Source organism: Eurytemora carolleeae, unplaced genomic scaffold, assembly GCF_000591075.1.
Source record: "Eurytemora carolleeae unplaced genomic scaffold, Eaff_2.0 scaffold955, whole genome shotgun sequence".
Lineage (NCBI taxonomy): Eukaryota > Metazoa > Arthropoda > Copepoda > Calanoida > Temoridae > Eurytemora > Eurytemora carolleeae.
This window is the reverse complement of record NW_019396847.1, coordinates 35174-58286: the sequence shown is the minus strand read 5'-3', so window position 1 is coordinate 58286 and position 23113 is coordinate 35174. Positions and strand designations below refer to the sequence as shown.

General features: G+C 33.8%; 1 protein-coding gene across 1 annotated transcript in view; it reads right to left on the bottom strand.

Moving 5' to 3' along the window:
- Nucleotides 1-21828: 21828 nt before the first annotated feature.
- Nucleotides 21829-23113, bottom strand: part of LOC111709349 (uncharacterized serine-rich protein C215.13-like) — a 1819-nt gene continuing 534 nt past the window's right edge. Inside the window, exon 2 of the mRNA XM_023482992.1 lies at nucleotides 21829-23078. Coding sequence (XP_023338760.1) covers nucleotides 21829-23078 — 1250 coding nt within the window. The remainder of the gene's footprint in view (nucleotides 23079-23113) is intronic.

Below are 23113 nucleotides of genomic sequence, written 5' to 3'. Positions count from 1 at the left end.
CCCTAGAGTAGGGGAGTTAAATTCTTGATCAAATAAGATAAGATGATTATTGATAACATGCCAGTGCTTAAAGAAAGAAGGACAGATAGCGAGAGATAAGTTTAATATTTATCTAAATATCAGTTCTCCACACTTCTCCTCCTCCTTATCTAATTAAATCTGTTAAATTCATGAATATACATGAATCCCTGCTCTACCCCCGGAATATTCGAAATATCTTGGTGTTTTATCTGCTGTATATTAGTTCCAGATCTAGGGTGTCTAATCTTCCACTGATATCATCCTCTCCTCAAACCATTCTCTCCCAAACCATCCTCTCCATAAAATATTATCTCTTCAAACCATTCTCTACTCAAACCATTCTCTCCTCAAACCATCCTCTCCTTAAATCATTCTCTCCTCAACCCATCCTCTCCTCAAACCATCCTCTCCTTAAACCATTTTCTCCTCAAACCATACTCTCCTCAAACCATTCTCTCCTTAAACCACCCTCTCCTCAAACCATCCTCTACTCACACCATCCTCTCCTCAAACTATTCTCTCCTCAAACCATCCTCTCCTTAAACCATTCTCTCCTTAAACCATCCTCTCATTAAGCCATCCCCTCCTCAAACCATTCTCTCCTCAACCCATCCTCTCCTCAAACCATCCTCTCCTCAAACCATCTTCTCCACAAACCACCCTCTCCTCAAACCATCCTCCCCTTAAACCATTCTCTCCAGAAACCATTCTCTCCACAAACCATCCTCTCCTCAAACCATCCTCTTCTCAAACCATTCTCCCCTTAAACCATTCTCTCCACAAACCATTCTCTTCACAAACCATCCTCTCCTCAAACCATCCTCTCCCTAAACCATTTTTCCCCAAACCATTATCTTATCAAACCAATCTTTCCTTAAAACATTCTCTCTTTAATCTATCCTATCATTCTCTCTCATCCAACCACTCTTTCCTGAAACCATCCTCTCTCTTAAATCCGTCCTATCCTTCCCTCTCATCCAACCACTCTCTTCTAAAACCATCCTCAGTTTTTTAAACATTTGTCATATCTTTACAATATTTCTCTATAAATGTTGTGATGAAATTGTTTAAGAATTTATGTAAGTTGCAGTTCTGACCAAACCTCTGGTTGTTACTTTATAAGGAATTTATAGGATCCATCAGGGTTCTGGCAAATTTAAAATTTGGTGATGGTGCTGGACCAAACCTCCGTAGAGTAAAAAAATAGATTTTAGTTCCACATTTATTGAAAATATATTTCGGTCTGGGTTGACCCTCGTCAGTTCTTGAGATTGTTTCTGTCAGGAAGATTAAAATCCTAAAAGTTAAACTCCTGTCTTGTCTGCGTGTTCACACAAATCCTGTTGAATTATGTTGGAACAAATTAGTGTGAACTTGATGCGAACGCTTTAACGTGTAAGTTAATGCTGTAAAATACGAAAACTTTTTAATATTCTGAAATAAAATGGATTAACTGGTGCAACTATCATTATCAATATATGAAAATATTCTTTACACGTGTACACTGTACACTTTACACCTTACACTGTACAGTTTACACCGTACACTTTACACCGTACACTGTACACTTTACACCGTACACTGTACACATACCACTGTACCTCGTATACTTTACACTGTACTCTTTACATTTTACATTTTACAATGAACAATTAATTTACACTTTACTCTGTACACCATAGACTTTATTGCACTTTACACTTTCAACTGTACAGTGTACATTTTACCATACAAAACATGAATATTGTATACTCAATATATATTCATATACCCTGATATATCCTATAAACGATTGAGTATACAAATTTAGCTAATTTCACACATAATCAAATCATATTAATGGACAATAATCTGCTAATAACTGACACGAGGCGATAGGACCCACAAGGATGGGTGTACAGCTGTACACTTTACACTTTACACTTTACACTGTACACTTTACACCGTAAACTTTACACCTTACACTTTACACCTTACACTTTACACCTTACACTTTACACCGTACACTTTAAACTGTACACTTTACACTGTAAACTTTACACTGTACACTTTACACTGTAAACTTTACACTGTAAACTTTCACTGTACACTTTACACTGTACACTTTACACTGTACACTTTACACTGTACACTTTACACTGTACACTTTACATTGTACACTTTACACTGTACACTTTACACTGTACACTGTAAACTGTACACTGTAAACTGTACACTGTACACTTTACACTTTACACTTTACACTTTACACTTTAAACAATACACATCATAGAGATATTTGGCATATTTTGTCATGCAATATTCAGGTTTTTATATGTAAAATACAACATAGGAAGACTTTGCATAAAAATAACAATTTGTGGACATGAATGCAAACAACATTAACGATGCAGCTTTATAAATGTAAAATTCTTATATCTTTAAATGTAAACAACTTGTAGCTTTAAACAATTTACGTGAATTTTTTAGGAAAAAAACCCCAATTTTTTGCCTTTATCATCAAACTACGAAAAACAAAAATATTGGTATCAACAAAAATGTCTGACCCCATTCATGAAACCGGGTTTCCGATACTAGGTTTCATTACTCTGTCTTAAGTTTCAGGCTCTGGGTAGAAAGTTATTAAATATGCTTGAATTAAACCAAATGTAAGAAGTAGGAAAACTAAAGGTCTGGTATCAAACAATTGGCGTTAATATGATTTATTATTTAGTTGTCCCGCTCTAGAAAACAGGAATTGATAATTTATTGGAATCAGAGAAATTTCAGACAATAAGTCTCATACAATTTACTTAAATAAATTGTGAAATTGTACTTTTAAGAGAGAGACGCATGTAAAGCGTTTTAGACGATTTTTTGTGAACAACAATTGTCTGTAAACAAGGATGGTTTGTAAACAAGGATTGTTTGTAAACAAGAATTGTTTGTAAACAAGGATTGTTTGTAAACAAGGATTGTTTGTAAACAAGGATTGTTTGTAACACAAGGATTGTTTGTACACAAGGATTGTTTGTACACAAGGATTGTTTGTACACAAGGATTGTTTGTAACACAAGGATTGTTTGAAAACAAGAGTTGTTTGAAAACAAGAGTTGTTTGAAAACAAGAGTTGTTTGAAAACAAGAGTTGTTTGAAAACAAGAGTTGTTTGAAAACAAGAGTTGTTGGAAACAAGAATGGTTTGCAAACAAGGATGGTTTGCAACAACTCTTGTTTGTAAGCAAGGATTGTTTGTAAACAAGGATTGTTTGTAAGCAAGTATTGTTTGTAAACTTTGATTGTTTGTAAACAAAGATTGTTTGTACACAAAGATGGTTTGTACACAAAAGATTGTTTGTACACAAGGATTGTTTGTAAACAAGGATTGTTTGTAAGCAAGGATTGTTTGTATACAAGGATTGTTAGTAAACAAGGATTGTTTGTAAACAAGGATTGTTTGTAAACAAGGATTGTTTGTAAACAGGGATTGTTTGTAAACAAGGTTTGTTTGTAAACAAGGAATGTTTGTAAACAAGGATTGTTTGTAAACAAGGATTGTTTGTAAACAAGGATTGTTTGTAAACAAGGATTGTTTGTAAACAAGGATTGTTTGTAGACAAGGATTGTTTGTAAACAAGGATTGTTTGTAAACAAGGAGTGTTTGTAAACAAGGATTGTTTGTAAACAAGGATTGTTTGTAAACAAGGATTTTTTGTAAACAAGGATTGTTTGTAAACAAGAGTTGTTTGTAAACAAGGATTGTTTGTAAACAAGGATTGTTTGTAAACAAGGATTGTTTGTAAACAAGGATTGTTTGTAAACAAGGATTGTTTGTAAACAAGGATTTTTTGTAAACAAGGATTGTTTGTAAACAAGAGTTGTTTGTAAACAAGGATTGTTTGTAAACAAGGATTGTTTGTTACAAAAATGTTTGTGTCCACTCATTTGACATACCAATAAAAGACTTTATTATAGCAATCATCTGTGTTTTTTACTGTTGTTGTACAGCAAAAATTTTATCACAAAAAACAAACTTATTATAGGTTTACTGAAAAATGTTAATTTAAATTTAAAATCAAAATTGAGCCTAACAGTCGTCTTCCTATTCCACAGTTTTATGGGATCCACTGTATAAAGAAAGAGAATAAATGTATTGGTTTATGTTGTGTATTATGTCTGTAAAGGTTTTATAGTATATTTGTATGTAAATATACTAACCTGAAAACCAAAGACGGGAAGGGGTGGAACCACTGCTCCGTACATATATATATATATCCAATCAGTAAACCATACTCAACCATACAACCATACAACCTAGACAATATACAACCCGTAACCAAAACCATTTAAACCATTTGTAGAGATCTTCCGTTTTCAACCTCATAGCTCACAGGGTGCAACCAGAACACAAACGAACCATCTTCAAACAAACAAACACTGCAAACAGATCTGATTTTTAGTAACAAATAAACAAATCAGCGGAAGAAACAACCTTTTTCGACAAACCAACATATTTAGTTTATATATTTGTTTACTATATGAGACAGAAACTAAGTTTACCCTTGAAAAACAAACAATGCAACCTGACTATTCATTAAATGAGAAGTTTATTTCACATAATTTTATGTATTGAAAAACCTGGCATGAACACAGGCTTGGCATGATTGATTACCGTGTTATTGATTCCCAATTAGCTAAATCATTATTATCATTATGATTATTACGAAACTGAAATAAACAATCCCATCGCTAGGTGAGGTGAGAGTATGAAGTGTGGTTTAAATATAAGATCACAAGAAGAGAATTCAAGGTTTGATGACGTCTCTCGTTTATTATCTCTAGGAGGCGGGGGAGCTAAGAAAAGAGGGTCTAGGGGAGCAATGGGAGCAAGGTTAGTTAAGGGAGTTAGGTTAGCTAGGGGAATTAGGTTAGCTAGAGGCTTTAGGGTAGCCAGTGGAGTTAGGGTAGCTAGGGGATTTAGGGTAGCTAGGGGAGTTAGGTTAGCTAGGGGATTTAGGGTAGCTAGGGGAATTAGGGTAGCTAGGGGAGTTAGGTAGCTAGGGGAGTTAGGTTAGCTAGGGGAGTTAGAATAGCTAATGCATTTAGGGTAGCTAGGGGAGTTAAAGTACCTAGGGTAGTTAGGGTAGGTAGGGGAGTTATGGTAGCTAGGGAAGTTAAGGATTTTAGTGTAGTTAGTAAAGCTAGGGGAGTAAAGGTAGTTAGTGGATTTAGGGTAGCTAGTGGAGTTAGGATAGTTAGTGGAGTTAGGTTAGCTAGGGGATTTAGGGTAGCTAGGGGAGTTAGGTTAGCTAGGGGAGTTAGGGTAGCTAGGGGAGTTAGGGTAGCTAGGGGAGTTAGGTTAGTTAAGGGAGTTAGGTTAGCTAGGGGAGTTAGGGTAGGGTAGCTAGTGGAGTTAGGGTAGCTAGGGGAGTTAGGGTAGCTAGAGGATTTAGGGTAGCTAGGGGAGTTAGGTTAGCTAGGGGATTTAGGGTATCTAGGGGAATCAGGGTAGCTAGGGGAGTTAGGTTAGCTAGGGGAGTTAGAATAGCTAATGAATTTAGGGTAGCTAGGGGAGTTAAAGTAGCTAGGGTAGGAAGGGTAGGTAGGGGAGTTATGGTAGCTAGGGGAGTTAGGATAGTTAGTGAAGGTAAGGAAGCTAGTGTAGTTAGTTTAGCTAGGGGAGTAAAGGTAGCTAGTGGAGTTATGATAGTATGTGGAGTTAGGGTAGCTAGGGGAGTTAGGCTAGCTAGGGGAGTTAGGTTAGCAAGGGGAGTTAGGTTAGCAAGGGGAGTTAGGTTATCTAAGGGAGTTAGGTTAGCTAGGGGAGTTAGGTTAGCTAGGGGAGTTAGGTTAGCTAGGGGAGTTAGGTTAGCTAAGGGAGTTAGGTTAGCAAGGGGAGTTAGGGTAGCTAGGGGAGTTAGGTTAGCTAGAGGCTTTAGGGTAGCTAGTGGAGTTAGGGTAGCTAGGGGATTTAGGGTAGCTAGGGGTTACCCCCCCCTCTCCTCACTTTACTTGTTCTTTCGGCTTGAGAGAATGCAGTAATCCAAGCATGCAAAGTTTGGTTGTAAAATAGTATAGTGTGTGATGTCGGTTTGATAATTATATGAAGATATGGTTAAAGATCTAAATTCTGCTCCGCTAGCGTCTAAACATAGGTGTGAATATCTTGATATCCTGACTCCGACTACACCTCAGAGGTTGAAGAATTACAGAATCAAGCATCAATGATTATCATCATTAACAATACATATTTTGATAGTGTTCAAATTGTGGGATACTAATTTAATTGATCCAAACTGAAATACGAAGAATCAATCCTTTAGATTTTTATAACAGTGCAGTCGTCCAACTTTATGACAGAATTGTGTAAATGATGAATGTGACTTTTGATTCTGATTTCTGGACCTACATTTTCATACAAATGAAATTAAGATGGACTGTCGGCGTAGTTTAAAATTTCCTTCTATTATAAGAGTTACAACGGTATACATTATCAAACTTTTATCTAAGCAAAATATCTATGATGATATCTTTCTTTTTCTCTCTAAATACTTACAGTTTTCAATTTCAGGTTTTCTACTTGTTAAACGTAATAAAGAAATTAATCAGCAGAAACAATGAAGGAAATTTAAAGCATTTATCTCTTGTCTAAATAGAAAAAAACATGACCTCTTCCTCATTTCATTTATTCATATCACTTGAAAGTACGTTAACAATCCCTTTAAACCAAACAGAATCTAGTTCTATGCACAGTTTCATTAAAAATATATTGAATAATATATAAAATATTCAGCTCTTTCAATAATTGTATGATTTTATAATGAATACTCTGTTCTCATTTATCCTCTCATGGTATCGAGTCTTGAAACATCATTACTTTTCAAAACCTGTCTGCAATCAAAATCAAATAAAAATATGTTTTATAATCTGAAGAATTATGCATGCTATACAGCCGAACTACTAATTTATCTTGAGGTTCTCAGGCTTTTTATCAGATAAACAAATATGATATTTTCTTTATTCATCATTACAGATTAGTTCACCATAGACAATTTAATTCAACAGAAAATTTAAAAATATAAGAAAAGTCCAACACGAAATACTTTTACTTGCAGGGAGGTCCATTTAACATGAGAATGATCGACAAATCTTTTTATGTTATCCGAACTAAACGCGTAATTTTCCAATTTGGAAATTATTCACTTTGGAAGTTTCCCTTGAACATTTTTTGTTGGGAAGTGTCTCTTGGAAAGTTTATATTGGGAAATTTAACTTGGGAAGTTTCTATTGGGAAATTTAACTTGGGAAGTTTCTCTTGGGAAATTTAACTTGGGAAGTTTCTATTGGGAAATTTACCTTTTTGGAGATTTCGTAGACCTTAGTTAGTTCAAACTATGCATTCTTTCAGATCAAATAATCTAAGATTTAAACATGTTTTACATCAGCAGGTTGCAAAGATAGAGAGTAAATATGAGTGTGGCGAAGACTCAATTCTTTTCTGACCTTTCAGACGAACTTTGAACTAATGTACATAAACCAGATCATTGATTTTAGACGGCAGAGTACAGAAGTGAAAAGGTACTTAGTTGTGTATATATACACACATTTATATATATATATATATATACAAAATAGTAAATAGCAAAATCATGTGAAAATGTTATTAAATCAAGATACTTACATATACATATCTATATAGTAAAACAAGACGTTCGTATATATGTTCCTTATAGCCGGCCAAACGGCTGGACCGAATGGACAGCCCAGGGGTGCCCCCAGGGTTGACATAGGCTAAAAAAATTCGATTTTTTATCTTCAAAAATCAAAATGTTTTTTCTCATGATACGGTTTTAAAAAATTGCATGGGCAACGCCGGGCCCTTCAGCTAGTATAAAATAAAACTGCAGCGTGTAGAGGTTTCGTGATTGTTTCTCGTACCTAAAATTCTTATAAATCGACGTCGTCGATGATAGATTAATATCATTGACGGAGGAGACAATATGATATAAAGGTGAGTTAAAGGGACTGTAAATGTAATTTCAAACAACCCTCCATACAAATCACGTCAAAGCCCGGTTTAGAGTGATACTTTTGAAACCTTAATCTGATTTTAAAAAATGTGGAAGATACCGTCGTTTTCTTATATTGAACCCAAGAAATATATATGCGCAAGTTACTTTTCTAAAGAAATCAAAACTGAAATAAACAGTTTAAAGAAACACAAACATGGATATCTAGTTCCTACTTTTGATCGCTACTAATCTTACTTCTATCTGTTGCTACTTTAAGGAGAAAATTGTTAAAAACGACTCACACCGAAGAACGCAGCGTCCATACAAATTTGGAAAGATGCAACATTCAACTTGGATCGTAAACAAATCAATTTAATTCCAAACACATCATTCAGATATTACAAACAATAGTCATCGATTATTTTTCGACGCATTCGTATATAGTTAATATTTCATAATATTTTTGAATTTGTTTTTTTTAAATAATTTTAGCTGGCGCTGGATTTTCGAACATTCCTGGAAAATATGAAAATGTCGTCTTCATTATCATAAATCCTCGAAACAGGAATAAATGTTTTCAAAAGTAACTCTCAGATCATGAAAAATACAAAATATTATGAAATATCAACTATTTACGAATGGGTCGAAAAATAATCGATGACTATTGTTTTTAATATCTGAATTTTTTGGAATTAAATTGATTTGTTTACGATCCGAGTCATTTTTCGCGAACACTCCCTTTAAACTGAGCGTTCAGTTCCTCTAAATGATAACTATAAATCCGGAAAAATACTAGGAATAAACCAGAAGATTGATCAAAAAAGTAATTTAAAGAAAGGGGGAAACAACTTTTCAAACTTTAAGATTGTTCCCGTTATCCAATAAAAAAAATTGAGGCAAATCGGTCAAGGGGTTTATGAGTGATGATCGATACAATCGAAACAAATAAACAAACACCAAGAAAAACTATGATTACTACTTTATAAATAAAATTATATGCCGGAAGAAGATTAGTTATATAGCATGAGATATCTGAAGATGTATCTTTGGATAGACAGAACCCAACATTATCATCTCAAAGCAACCCTATAGTTTACATTTACCAACATACATATATACTGATATTTTTCTTAATTTCATATTAATTTTTTATATTTTTATTCAACACAAAGAACGAGACAATGCAAATAAAAAATTACAATTTACTATGTAGTTTGGACCCGCTAAACCAGAATAGGTTGTTTTGATTGGTTGGCCCATTATAAGCAAATGAGAATTGTAAATAAGTACATGGGTGTACAGTACACTGTATTCTTGAAAATATTTTCCTATATCTCATGTATTCTTGTATTTTTGAAGATACCCCTGTATTTCCCATATCTCATGTATTCTTGTATTATTGAAAATACCCCTGCATTTCCCATATCTCATGTATTCTTGTTTCTTGAAAATATCCCTGTATTTCCCATATCTCATGTATTCTTGTATTATTGAAAATACCCCTGTATTTCCCATATCTCATGTATTCTTGTATTCTTGAAAATATCCCTGTATTTCCCATATCTCATGTATTCTTGTTTCTTGAAAAAAAATCATTCTCTGTCTCTTTCAAAATCAAGTAAATCATTTGAAAAATATGTTTTTAATACTAGTTTTTCCAGCCTTTTTGAAATTTTATAAAAACGAAGTTTTGGAAACAAATTTTTGTAAGTTTAAGCATCCATAAACCTTCAAGTACCCCCCCCCCCCCCACAAAATTTGGGCCCGATCGGTTTAGCCGTTTTGGCGTTTATTGGATCTAAACAGATAGGCAGACACCATAACAAAAAAACAGACAAACAAGCTTATAGGTAGATGTAATCATTTTGCTCCTTTTTTTGACAATATCACATTGTAAGTTCTTGACTTTAAAGAACAATAAATTTTATGAGGATTTTTAAGGAAATAGGTGAATAAAGGCAAATTTGAGAAGTGGCTAGATCATAAACCTCCAAACTAACTTCGCTACTTGAAGAAATTGTTGAACAATTAGTTGGTAGCCATGACTAGAGTAGGCATATTTTTTGGATTCGTTTTTTTATCATGTGCTCCACAAAAATATGGGTTTTTTCCTTCAGAAATTGTGTTTACAAGAATTTGGTTTAATTTTTCTGATAACTTTTATCAGCCATGCAAATTAAAGGACGACCTGAAAATCGTCTTTCTTTTTCGAAAGTTGATAAATGACAATGAATGTTTTAAAGTGTGGTCGTCCTTCTTCCGATGTTAAAACCTGGTATTAGACAAGTAGACAGTGACACCAGTTTTGATTCTATATAATCTGTATAATAGATTGGAACGAGGGTGAATCGGTGAATCGGAATTGTTGGGTTTAGCGAATACTACTAATATTTTGTTAAGGACAAAATGCCACGTGTGTAAAAGATGATTTTAAAGCCCTGACTTTATTCTCATGTTTATTGGAACACGCTGCATAACGTATCTTTTAATTATTATGAGGATCGACCGATTATAAATTAAAGAAATTTAAATATTTTTGATTCTTTAAATTTTTAATAAATTCAACAGGTGCAAAGCCCCCCTTCCCCCCTCTCTGGAAATTTTTTTTAAGGCCCCCCTCCCGGACAAAATCTTTATCATAGACCCCTGTGCAAACTACAAAATTTCCTTTATAATCATAATATCGTAAGATAAGATTGGCTTCAATGTCGTCGTAGTTTTTTTATTTTTAAGAATTTATACGTTTTCATGGGACGAATTATTAATAATGATTCTATCACTATTTAACTTTAAGTGAATTCAAGAAAAGAATTTTAGATACAAGCTTGCTGAATGCTGAGTTCAGTTTATTTCCAAAATGATGATTTTCAAACAACTTATTTTAGACGAACTTTATAAACTGAGAAACCCTGCAGTCATAGTAAATTTTGCACTGGGGTCTATGATGAAGATTTTGTCCGGGAGGGGGGCCATAGAAAAATTTTTCAGAAGGGGGGGAAGGGGGGCTTAACAGCCCCTAGGGCTATCAATGCCTCCCCGTCTGAAGTTTCATTAATGTTTTAAAATATGATATTTTCTATATTTTTAACTTGAGACAAATATATATATTTGATTTGATTTGATATTTGAAAAAAGACTCGTGAATGTTATCTTTTCGAAGTATTATGAAATATTCCACTCTTGACCTAGTGTTCAACTATTCTGTTTTCAAGTTTTGTTATGAAAAACAAAGCAAGGTAAGCAGGAAATCAAAGCACGGACTGGAGATATAAGGAAAATATGAACTTCTCATAAAATATACAATTTTTCAGTCAACACTCAACAGAAAGGGCCGTTCTTTTCATCAAACAATTCTTGATTTACATAACAAAAAAAACTTTTTAAAATTGAGTTCTTGCCACAAACTTTGATTTTCTAATCCCTATACCTTCACGGGCAGCCGTAGTACATTTGAATTACCGAGCCAGGTCAACCATTCCGGTCCCAGTTTGTACTGTACCTAGCTCTATGGACAGGACTAGCCGGTGCAACAAGGTTGACGCGGTCAGACAGCTTTTCAACCGATATCTTACACCGAACAACTATAGAATTCTGTTGGATCTAATAGTTTAAGTTTAAAATATTAAAGTTTTACACCATCAGGTTGCAAAGATATAGAGATTAGAAAATGTGAATTTAAGGGAAAAAGTCAGCTCATTTGTTTCATTTATTACGAAAGAGATTGTTCGGAATTCAGATCGATTTGAATCTCGTGATCAGACATTGATCTCCATCTTCGACAGATCTCACTCCTGTATGCCGAGTGCATTAGCGCCTGATCCAATCAGGGTTCAGTCATGTGTCTATTCTGAACCAAAAGAAATTGTATGGCGGTAACATCTATCTTTCTATCTATCTCATTATGCAATTGGAAATAAATCCTTATATCGGAAATATAACAATAAATGGAAATATTTACTTCTACTGAAACTATAGTTAATTAAATTAATCTTTCATGTTCCGTGGTGGTAATACACAGCAGGGATGTCTGAGGGAAAAAGCATTTATCCTCAAAAGGATGTTTTTTCAGTGTAGTGTGAACCATGAACAATCGGCACTAACCAACTCTTTTCTGTAAATCATTTATTCTCTCTAGTTGATAAAGTTAGGTTGGCTCTAATCTCCAGGTTTTTCTAGCACCTGGATACACAATAGAACCTAGAGCTTGGAGCTGGAACTCGTCCAAACTACAATCCCTGTCAAGAACTTCATTCGTTATAGAGAGAAAAGATTCTTTATTAAGTTTTAAAAGTTTATTAATTAGTTTTAAACTTTTTATTTGAGGAAATCATTAAAAATAAAAAATAAAACTATTTCTCATGTTTTTTATGGATTTTTTTAAACATTACTTTACAAAAGTGTTCAAAAATATCCAAGTACTAGCTTGAAAACCCAGCTTTTCCCAAGTTCGACCTATTAAACAAACCAAGGTAAAACCTTCTTGTTGTTAAACTGAGTTCCGCAATTAAAATTTGAGGAAAATTGGTAAAAGGTTTCATAAGTTATGATAATATAAGATTTTATTATACAAGAGGCCGAATTTAAAGAATTTGATCCACGGCTTAAGTTTGAGTCGCTGATTAAATATGGTTGGTTCCACTTAAAATTGTATTCAAGTTGTTTCAAGATTTAAGCCGGCGCTCAATTGAAACCGGTTTTTAGCGGATTTATGACGCTGATCAAATTCATTAAATTCGGACATTGATTTAATGATTAAAATAATAAAAGATTTAATCACGATCACATAAATCTTAAAAGAAGGTTTACTAAAATCTCTTAAACCAATATATACTAATTAGAAGAAGCATCCGGTCAAATTCAAATAGAAGAAGGAATTGAGTCTTTCCAACAAATTTTCATTTTTTAATCCTTATATCTTTGCAATCTGATATTGTAAACTTTTTGTACTTCAAACTTAGATTATTTGATCTAACAGCATTCATTGTTTAAAATATTTATGGGTCACTCCATTCTAAATTGCGAAGATATAGGGAATAGAAAATAACAGTTTGTGGCAATGACTCAATATCTTAATTTATAAAAAACCTCTTTAAAAATCCCAACATTTTTTAAGCTGAGGAAAATCAGTAAAAATTTAAAATTTCTTTATTAATTTTCTCACAAATTAGACAGTGAGAAAAGGAAAAAGTTTATGTGAAAAAAAAGTCAAACAATATTAATAACTTATAAATTTATTAATTTATTTATGAAATAAGTAATATAAGTTTTAATTGCTTCTTTACAGTGTTAATAAAGGAATCCTCCCAAATTATTAGAAATCTCAAAGAACATTTTCATTTAATCATTACTTTTTAATTAATATAATATTTTTACTTCTCTCTTGAAGTAAATGAAAAATGTTAAAAATGTTTTTTATATTTTGCTTTCAGAATGTTTATAAATGTTAAATCATTACATATGCTAAATACAGGGTTTTACCTGCACAGAATGAGACTATAAAGACGACCTAAAACTCTTGAACTCAGACGATTTCAAGGTTAAATTGGGACTGCCTTGAATTTAATCCCGCAATGGTATATTTAATGATTTCTCAAAGAAAAAACAATTTAACAGTCTAACAGAATCATAAACATTTAGAAACATTAGAAGTCTCATTTTTTGGGGGGTAACCTTAATAAAAAAGAGGGAAGCTGTAATGGAGATGCCGACCCCGGTAAAGAAAGCGGTAATAAGCAGGATAACATATGTGTATAGACAATTAATCTACATATTGTTACATTATGAAAGGTTTAGCTAGCTCCCACCAAACCTAATTCCATGTCAAGATGATTTTCTCCGGGTAGGGGTTAGAGTAGGAGTGTGGTTTAGATGGTTTAATAGATAGGGAGATAAATAGTTCCAACGGAACCTACGATTTGTTCTTCAATTGACGAGGATGAATCTAGGTCTTTTATCTTATTCATCCACTCCAATGCTTCATCAAAGGAGAAAGCACGTGGTATGTTGGTCCTAAGCACGTGGTGTAGTGCTCCTAAACACGTGACTGACACGTGCAGAACTGTTTATTCAATACTAGTAAGCACTGATAATACGAGAATGGATATGTACACTCGTATTTTGTTCTAAGAAGATATACATAGTGCATACAGCACTGTCAACAAATTTTCTCTGCTAAATTAATAAATTAATTAAAGTTTTCAGTGATTCTGACGCAAAAACTGCTACTTCTTTTGACCAAATACTCGAAATACTGAGGCTTGAAATAAGAGCTTTGCAGCGTTAAAATCTTCATATCTACTCCAAATGGGTTAGCGTGTTCACAATAAAACCAAGGGTTGAAAAAAAAAATATATTTTAACTTTTACGTGGTTTATGATTATATAGTGGACAAACAAATGTTCTTTTTGAATATTTGAGAAATAATTAATTGAATTGAACATCTTGTATACTGTGTAAAAAAGTATGTATCTACATTAAATATATATTAATAGCAATAGTTAAAAACTTTTTGATATCTAAAACTAGTATATTTATAAATATATTATATGAATGAGTTAATAATGTATGGTTTTACGCATGTGCATAATGCGCATTTGATGCTAAGTATTAAGCATGCTGCTGCATATTATAATTTCTAATGGAATTTACTTTAGCAAAGGATATTAATATTTTATTATGTATATGTATTATACATATCGTAGTTTTGTAGTTTGTGTATTGGAATTTACTTAAGCAAAGAATATTAATATTTTATTATGTATATGTATTATATATATTGTAGTTTTGTAGTATGTGTATTGGAATTTTCTTAAGCAAAGAATATTAATATTATATTATGTGTATGTATTATACATATTGTAGTTTTGTATTATGTATATTGGAATTTACTTAAGCAAAGAATATTAATATTTTATTATGTATATGTATTATACATATCGTAGTTTTGTATTATGTGTATTGGAATTTACTTAAGCAAAGAATATTAATATTTTATTATGTGTATGTATTATACATATAGCAGTTTTGTATTATGTGTATTGGAATTTACTTAAGCAAAGGATATATTTATAATTTATAATGTATATGTATTATACCTTAAGCAAATAATATTAATATTTCATGTTGTACATATTGTTGTTTTGTATTGTGTGTATTGGAATATAATTAAGCAAAGAATATCAGTATTTTATGATGTATTACATATTGTAGTTTTGTATTATGTTTATCGGAATATGGCTGCAAGCTGTACATGCTGTACATTGTACAGTGTTCATGCTATACAGTGTTCAGTGTTCATGCTGTACAGTGTACAGTGTTCATGACAAGGATGATGCGTAGGATTTCATATTTATGCAGATCCTATGAATCTTCAATTATAGATAAAAATTCAGATCCGATTCAGAAATTTATTTTTTTATTTGCTCAATGTGGAAGATAACGTCGTTTTTCTGAATCAAAAAGTGTTTAACTCTAATAATATCTCCGTTGTTTCTTATAAGCAAGAAATGCGCAAGTCATTTATGCAGAGGAACCACAAATGAAATTAAAAACAAAAAGCATGGATATCTATAAATTTATATTTGATTAGAAAAATCGATCAAGGACCCGTTTATTTAAGTTATTATGGTTTTATGTAAAGATGCATGCTTCTATTCATACCAGGCAGGATACCATGAAAATACTTGGATGCATTTAGGAAAACGAGGCTAATGGAAAACATCACTTTAACTTTGTTTAATGAATCCAATGGGAAAACTGGAGATAGAAATAAATAAATAGCAAAAATTGAAAAGGCGGATTTACTTCTAGATTTTGCAAAATATTTTAATCAAGGTTTTATGTGTGACTTAATCCTTAAAGGAATTGAATCTTTGCCACAAACTCTGATTTTCTAATCACTATATCGTTGGAACCAAATGTTCAAACTATGAATTCTGTTAGATCAAATAATCAGAGTTTGAAATATCAAAGGTTTACAACATTGAGTTCTAAAGATATTGAGGTTTAAATATTTGATTTTGTTCCAAAGACTCAATTCCTTTAAACTTTTTCATATCTGCTCAATATTTCTAAAAATATTTTTTCAATGTAAACCGTCCTCCACCCCCTATACCGTTCCTCCATCATGCCACCTGAAAAATATCAAAATAATTTTTACAAGCACATCAGCTAGAACATAAAATCACATATACTATTTCTATTGGTTCAGAATAGAAAACTAACACATTACTGAACCCTGATTGGATCAGGCCCGAATGGACTCGGCATACAGGTGTAGCAAGGAGGAAATACAAAACATTTTTGGGCAATTGTTTTTTTCGCATTCTAATTGATTCTAAGATTTTCAGAAAGGGACTCCCCCTCCCCTCGCCAAATCGTTTTTGGCAATGCCTCACTGGCCTGCTAAAATATGAAGCAGACTGAATATGATGATATTAGATAAATTTAGATTTATAATTTAATGTTGTGGAAACTAGAGTATTTTCTCTAGATAATACACTGACGTCAGATAAGAACAAAAAGCCAAGGAACAATCGATATGAGTGACAGTTTTGCTAAAAACTTTGAATATGCTGAGATTCAAAAATAAAACGTCAAAGAATTTTTGCCACAAACTCAGATTTTCCAATCCCTATATCTGTATAACCCAATGTCGTAGACCTTTGAAATTTCAAACTATGAATTCTGTTAGATCAAATAATCTAAGTTTGAAATCTCCAAGGTTTAACCCTATCTCTGCTGGGGTACTTGAAAACCAGGATATGCTGGGGGGGGGGGGGTCAATTTACCCCCCCCCCTCTAAATCCCATGTTTGATGTCCAAATATGACAAATGATACATCATTGGAAAGCTCTTGTGCTCTACTTTTGGAATCTGCAAAAAATTTACAAATTTGCAAAAATTGAATTTTTTATCGCAAAATCCAGTTATGTAGTAAAAATGTTTGCAAAAAAAACGTTGTCCAAAAAATAAAAAATTATACATTTTTGAAAAGCCCTTGACCATGCCATTTTAAATATGCAAAATTTTAAATAACCTGATTTTTAATTAAGAAAAACTAAAAATGTGCAAATTTCTTTTGACAGGTTGTTTGCAAAAAAATTGCAATTTTTTTTCGCAAAACTTGTGCAATTCGTTTCCTTATGTCAAAGGCTTTCCAAAAAGCTAAATTTTATCAAAATCTGACAAGTGGAAGTGGGTCAAAACAAAGATTTAGTTTGTTACAAGAAAAAGCAGTCATTCAGGCAGTGTGCCTGAGGACTCAGGCAGTTAGTATTAAAGCCCGGTTTTAGGCCTAAACGGAGGGCTTTGGGTATGAAGGAAAAGTCAGAAAATTTAAGCAGCCTCAGACCAATACTTTTAAGTTATGTAAAAAAAAACTACCCCGATGTTACCCATCGGGTAACTATCCCGATGCAGAGATGTAGTAATTAGAACATTTATGTTTGTGGGATAAACTCAGTTCTTTTACGAAAAAAATGAATATATATCAAATCAATGACCTAAACATTTCATGAATTTAACTTGAAAGAACTCCGAACTCAATTACATCTTATAGTCTTAAGTCTTGATTTCTTGAATTGTTTTAAAGGACTAAAAGCAAAATTTCAAGTGACCAGCTCTATGCAAAGATTGCAATGCCTGAATCACAACACGGTATCTTTTAATAGTGACTTGCGATTTTCATCTGCAAGAAAGCATTTTAGAATTGTCAGAATTAATCACTTTTAAACCTAGAAAAAAGCAAAATCTTTCGAAATATTGTTAAGATAAAATTTCCAAGGGTACCATTGTGAATAGGTGTCGTAAACGCCTACTTCATAACAATTTCTCGAGCCAGTATCTATCCAGGTACAGTTCAGTTTCACCTAGCTTTTAATGTTTAAACCTGGATACAATCTCGTAAGCTATTGATATCTATCAGATGCTTGTAACTATCAATGCCAAATCAAAAGTTACGATCCTGTTAGCTATCAGTTTCAATAGGGACACTAGCAATCAATTGATCAATGTCTCAAACAGGACACGATCCACAGGGGCTACAATCCGGTGAATTAGCAATTCCACTACCACTGGGTGTGATTTCGTTTGGGATGTCAACCGGACAATAGCGGTCTATTCATCAATGTCTTAAACATGACATGATCCACACAGCTATAATTCCATGAACTATCAACTCCACTACCATTGGGCGCGATCTTGGTTGCTATGTCAACTGAAAAATTGCAATCTATTGATCAATGTCTCAAACAGGACACACTCCACACGAATACAATCTCGTAAACTATCCACCCCACTACCACTGGGTGCGATCTTGTTTGCTATTATTGTATATGAATAAAAATCAATAAAGCAATGCACTGAGTTTCTCAAATATTCTACGAGTCGGTTTTTTTTACGATATATTTATATACAAAAGATACAAAAAATACAAACTTTAAATCGAACGATACTTATACAAACTAAATATTATGAATCAAATCAGTTTCATCAAATAGGGGAATTCTTCAAGGGAACCTAACAAATAGGGAGCTGGTCTTCAACTGCCTTTTTTCCCTCTATTTCGCTCCACCCTAGGTTCGCATTCTACCCCACGCCCCGTGAGCTGGCCGGCCAGCCCACCAGCTCCCGGGTTCGGAGATAACGGATTTCTCCGCGTGGCTTGGGTTAAATATAGAAACCAAACATAAACAAGAAAACCCGTTAAACATCAAAAAGGGGGGGGGGAGGCAAAATGGGGTTGATTGCGAACGAAGGGTAAAAATAATGACAAACAAAATGCTATTTACAGTCGCAGGAAAGATCAAAACATCATTTTCCTGCTACACTATGTCAATTAGACAATATCGATCTATTGATCAATTTCTCATGCAAGACACTATCTCAACTCACATTTTTTAACAAGAACCATAATTACTCTCAACACCATAATCAACACGGAGTTTTGGATCAACTAAGGTATATATCTTAAGTTTAGATTAGGATTGGGTCGTTAACAGCGTAATTACAAGATATGTGCTGATTTATATAGCGTAGTTAAGGAATCGGAATATGGGTATGACGTAGCTATATATATCTACGTACATTGAATGGGATTAATGTACATATTTATAAGATTAGCGAGAATAGATATCACGTAGTTAAGCTATCTCCACACATGTTTATAACGTAATTTAAGTTGAATGTACGTATTTGGAAGATTAACATGGATAGATGTAAACGTATAGTTAATCCAGTCATAATGAATGTTTTAATAATGTTACTTAGCTCATGTTTATCTAGGTATAGGTACATATATGGGGATGGCTACAATATTTGCTAAGGTCCCTTACTTCCGGTAAAATAAGGTTCTTTTAAATCGCGGCCTCTTTAAATTTTTCCAAATTGTCTGGACCCAAATTTATAGGAAACCTAACTGACCTGAGGACAATCTAATAGATTTAATTAAATTTTTAGTGTTGGGAAAATACAGATTTGCAGGGTTGAATTTGAATTTTAGTTTGCTAAGTGTAGCTGATCTAAAATAAGATTATAGCACAAATTATTGTTAACAACTTTTATTTCAATGATTCATTTTTTGAATTTTTTTCTGAAACGTTTTAAAATAAGGCCATATTTGTATCAGACCTTCTCAGATAAAAAGAAAGGAACTGAATACTTGCCAAAAACATTAATTTTCTAATCTCTATATCTTTGCAATTAATTATGTAAACCTTTTAAATTTCAAACTACCACTAATTCATCTTTAGGAATTAGTAATATGAAACATCAAAGGTCAATCAGACTGCAAAGATATAAAGATTAGAAAAATTGATTTTGTGACTTATGTTCGAGTTCTTTTCTCCAAACTTACGCAACCTCTAATGGAAAAACATTCTGAATATTTTTCTAAAACCTTGATTTTGGTTTGGAAATAATCTAAATTAAAACTTTTTTAATGATTCAATATGATTCAAACATTTAACTGTTATATTGCTTGGAATTATTAATTATGCTTGTCTGAATATGGATTTTTATTTGACTGCTGAGGGGAAGGAAGAGAGGGGGGAGACAACAAGAAAGGGGGCTGGGGCTGGTAATGGGAAATTTCGTTTGATGTTATATAAATGATGAAGTATGGGGTTTGAAGGGAAATTCTCGTAAAAGCTGGGAAAAGTAATAGTAAACTCAGCTGACTGAATATAACACATATTCTATACTAGCAGGAAATGCATCAAATGTTAAGACCGGGTCCACTTAAAAGTGTCGCAACACCTTAGCCTTTAGTTATACATCAACACTCCAATTATAGTTGAAAGTACATTTTTAAATTGTATCGCACTTGCTTCTAGCTTCAGTTCAGATAAAGGTACTTTGCAAAATACTCATCAACTCTTGCGTGAAAGCATGCTCGTATACCAAGTTAACAGTTCGGAAGTACCCGGCGTTTCCCGTGCTCACCATTCTTCACTTTTGCAATGTCCTATCCCATCAGACTTCAGTTTTTTCAATTGCCTGTGCCCATCAGGCTTCAGTTTATTTTAATTGCCTGTGCGGTATCCCCATCAGGGTTCAGTTTTTTCAATTGCCTGTGCAGTGTGCAGTGTGCCCATCAGGCTTCAGTTTTTTGCAATTGCCTATGCCCATTAGGCTTTTGTTTGTGCAATTGCCTATTCCCATCAGGCTTTAGTTTGTGCAAATGCCTATGTCCATCAGGCTTTAGTTTGTGCAATTGCCTATAATCATCAGGCTTTAGTTTTTCAATTGCCTATGCCTATCAAACTTCTTTTTTTTGCAATTGCCTATATTCATCAGGATTTAGTTTGTGCAATTGCCTGTGCCCTGCTGCAGTCCTCAGGTTATAGATTTGTTGGACGCCTGTTATACCGAATAGTTTTCCTTCACCTCTCAGTGTTGTTTATTTTTCACTCCGCAGAAAATAACCTCCTGTCACTCTAACAGCCATTTCAAGGGATATGCAACCTCAGCTGGGAAATTAAGAATGGGATACCTTGCATCCCTACTGCTTAATCCGAAAATCCAATGTGGACACTTAATTTCTTGCTTAATCCACTCTTTTTGAATATAGTACAGAAAAACCAAAAACCGGTTTTTCAAAATTAGAATGTCCCTCCCATTTCTTATATTAATCTCAAATTGGCGCGCTATATATTTCAAATTTCCCGGCTTCTGATATACGACTCTGATTGGTTGAAATTTATACACTTTTCAGGATAGAATTACAAGATTAGGTTAGTCTCGAGATTAAGAAAAAGAGAGGATCAAGCATTGATCTCGATATTGACCATTCTAAAGTTCCCAGCTCAGTTTTTTCTCACCCACATTCACATTTTTATTTTTGGTACAACTCTCTAGTATTGTTAGGGTTTGCCCGGTTAAACCTAAAATACATACAGAGATTCTTTCGACGCTCTGCTTTATATATAAGATATGGAGAAGATATGGAGCTCAGGAGGTTAAAGATGAGTGGAGGATTTGAGGCTAAAGATGAGTGGAGGATTTGAGGATAAAGACAAGTTAAGGACTTGAGGATAAAGATGAGTGGAGGATATGAGAATAAAGATGAGTGGAGGATTTGAGGATAAAGACAAGTTAAGGACTTGAGGATAAAGATAAGTGGAGGATATGAGAATAAAGATGAGTGGAGGATATGAGGATAAAGATGAGTGAAGGATGAGGATAAAGATGAGTGGAGGATATGAGAATAAAGATGAGTGAAGGATGAGGATAAAGATGAGTGGAGGATATGAGGATAAAGATGAGTGGAAGATGAGAATAAAGATGAGTGAAGGATGAGGATAAAGATGAGTGGAGGATTAAGATGAGTGGAGGACTTGAGGATAAAGATGAGTGAAGGACTTGAGGATAAAGATGAGTGGAGGACTTGAGGATAAAGATGAGTTGAGGATATGAGGATAAAGATGAGTGGAGGATATGAGTATAAAGATATGTGGAGGACTTGAGGATGAAGATGAGTGGAGGACGTGAGGATAAAGATGAGTGGAGGATATGAGGATAAAGATGAGTGGAGGACTTGAGAATGAAGATGAGTGGAGGACTTGAGGATAAAGATGAGTGGATGATATGAGGATACAGATGAGTGGAGGACTTGAGGATGAAGATGAGTGGAGGACTTGAGGATAAAGATGAGTGGATGATATGAGGATACAGATGAGTAGAGGATATGAGGATAAAGATGAGTGGAGGATGAGGATAAAGATGAGTGGAGGATGATGATAAAGATGAGTGGAGGATGAGAATAAAGATGAGTAGATGATATGAGGATAAAGATGAGTGGAGGATTTAAGAATATAGATGAGTGGAGGATATGAGGATAAAGATGAGTGGAGGATATGAGGATAAAGATGAGTGAAGGATGAGGATAAAAATGAGTGGAGGATATGAGAATAAAGATGAGTGAAGGATGAGGATAAAGATGAGCGGAGGATATGAGAATAAAGATGAGTGAAGGATGAGGATAAAGATGAGTGGAGGATATGAGGATAAAGATGAGTGGAAGATGAGGATAAAGATGAGTGGAGGATATGAGAATAAAGATGAGTGAAGGATGAGGATAAAGATGAGTGGAGGATATGAGGATAAAGATGAGTGGAGGACTTGAGAATAAAGATGAGTGAAGGATTTGAGAATAAAGATGAGTGGAGGATATGAGGATAAAGATGAGTAAAGGATATGAGGATAAAGATCAATAGAGGATTTGAGGATAAAAATGAGTGGAGCACTTGAGGATAAAGATGAGTGGAGGACTTGAGGATAAAGATGAGTGGAGGACTTGAGGATAAAGATGAGGGAGGACTTGAGGATAAAGATGAGTGGAGGACTTGAGGATAAAGATAAGTGGAGGACTTGAGGATAAAGATGAGTGGAGGACTTGAGGATAAAGATGAGTGGAGGATATGAGGATAAAGATGAGTGGAGGATATGAGGATAAAGATGTGTGGAGGACTTGAGGATGAAGATGAGTGGAGGACTTGAGGATAAAGATGAGTGGAGGATATGAGGATAAAGATGAGTGGAGGACTTGAGGATGAAGATGAGTGGAGGACTTGAGGATAAAGATGAGTGGATGATATGAGGATA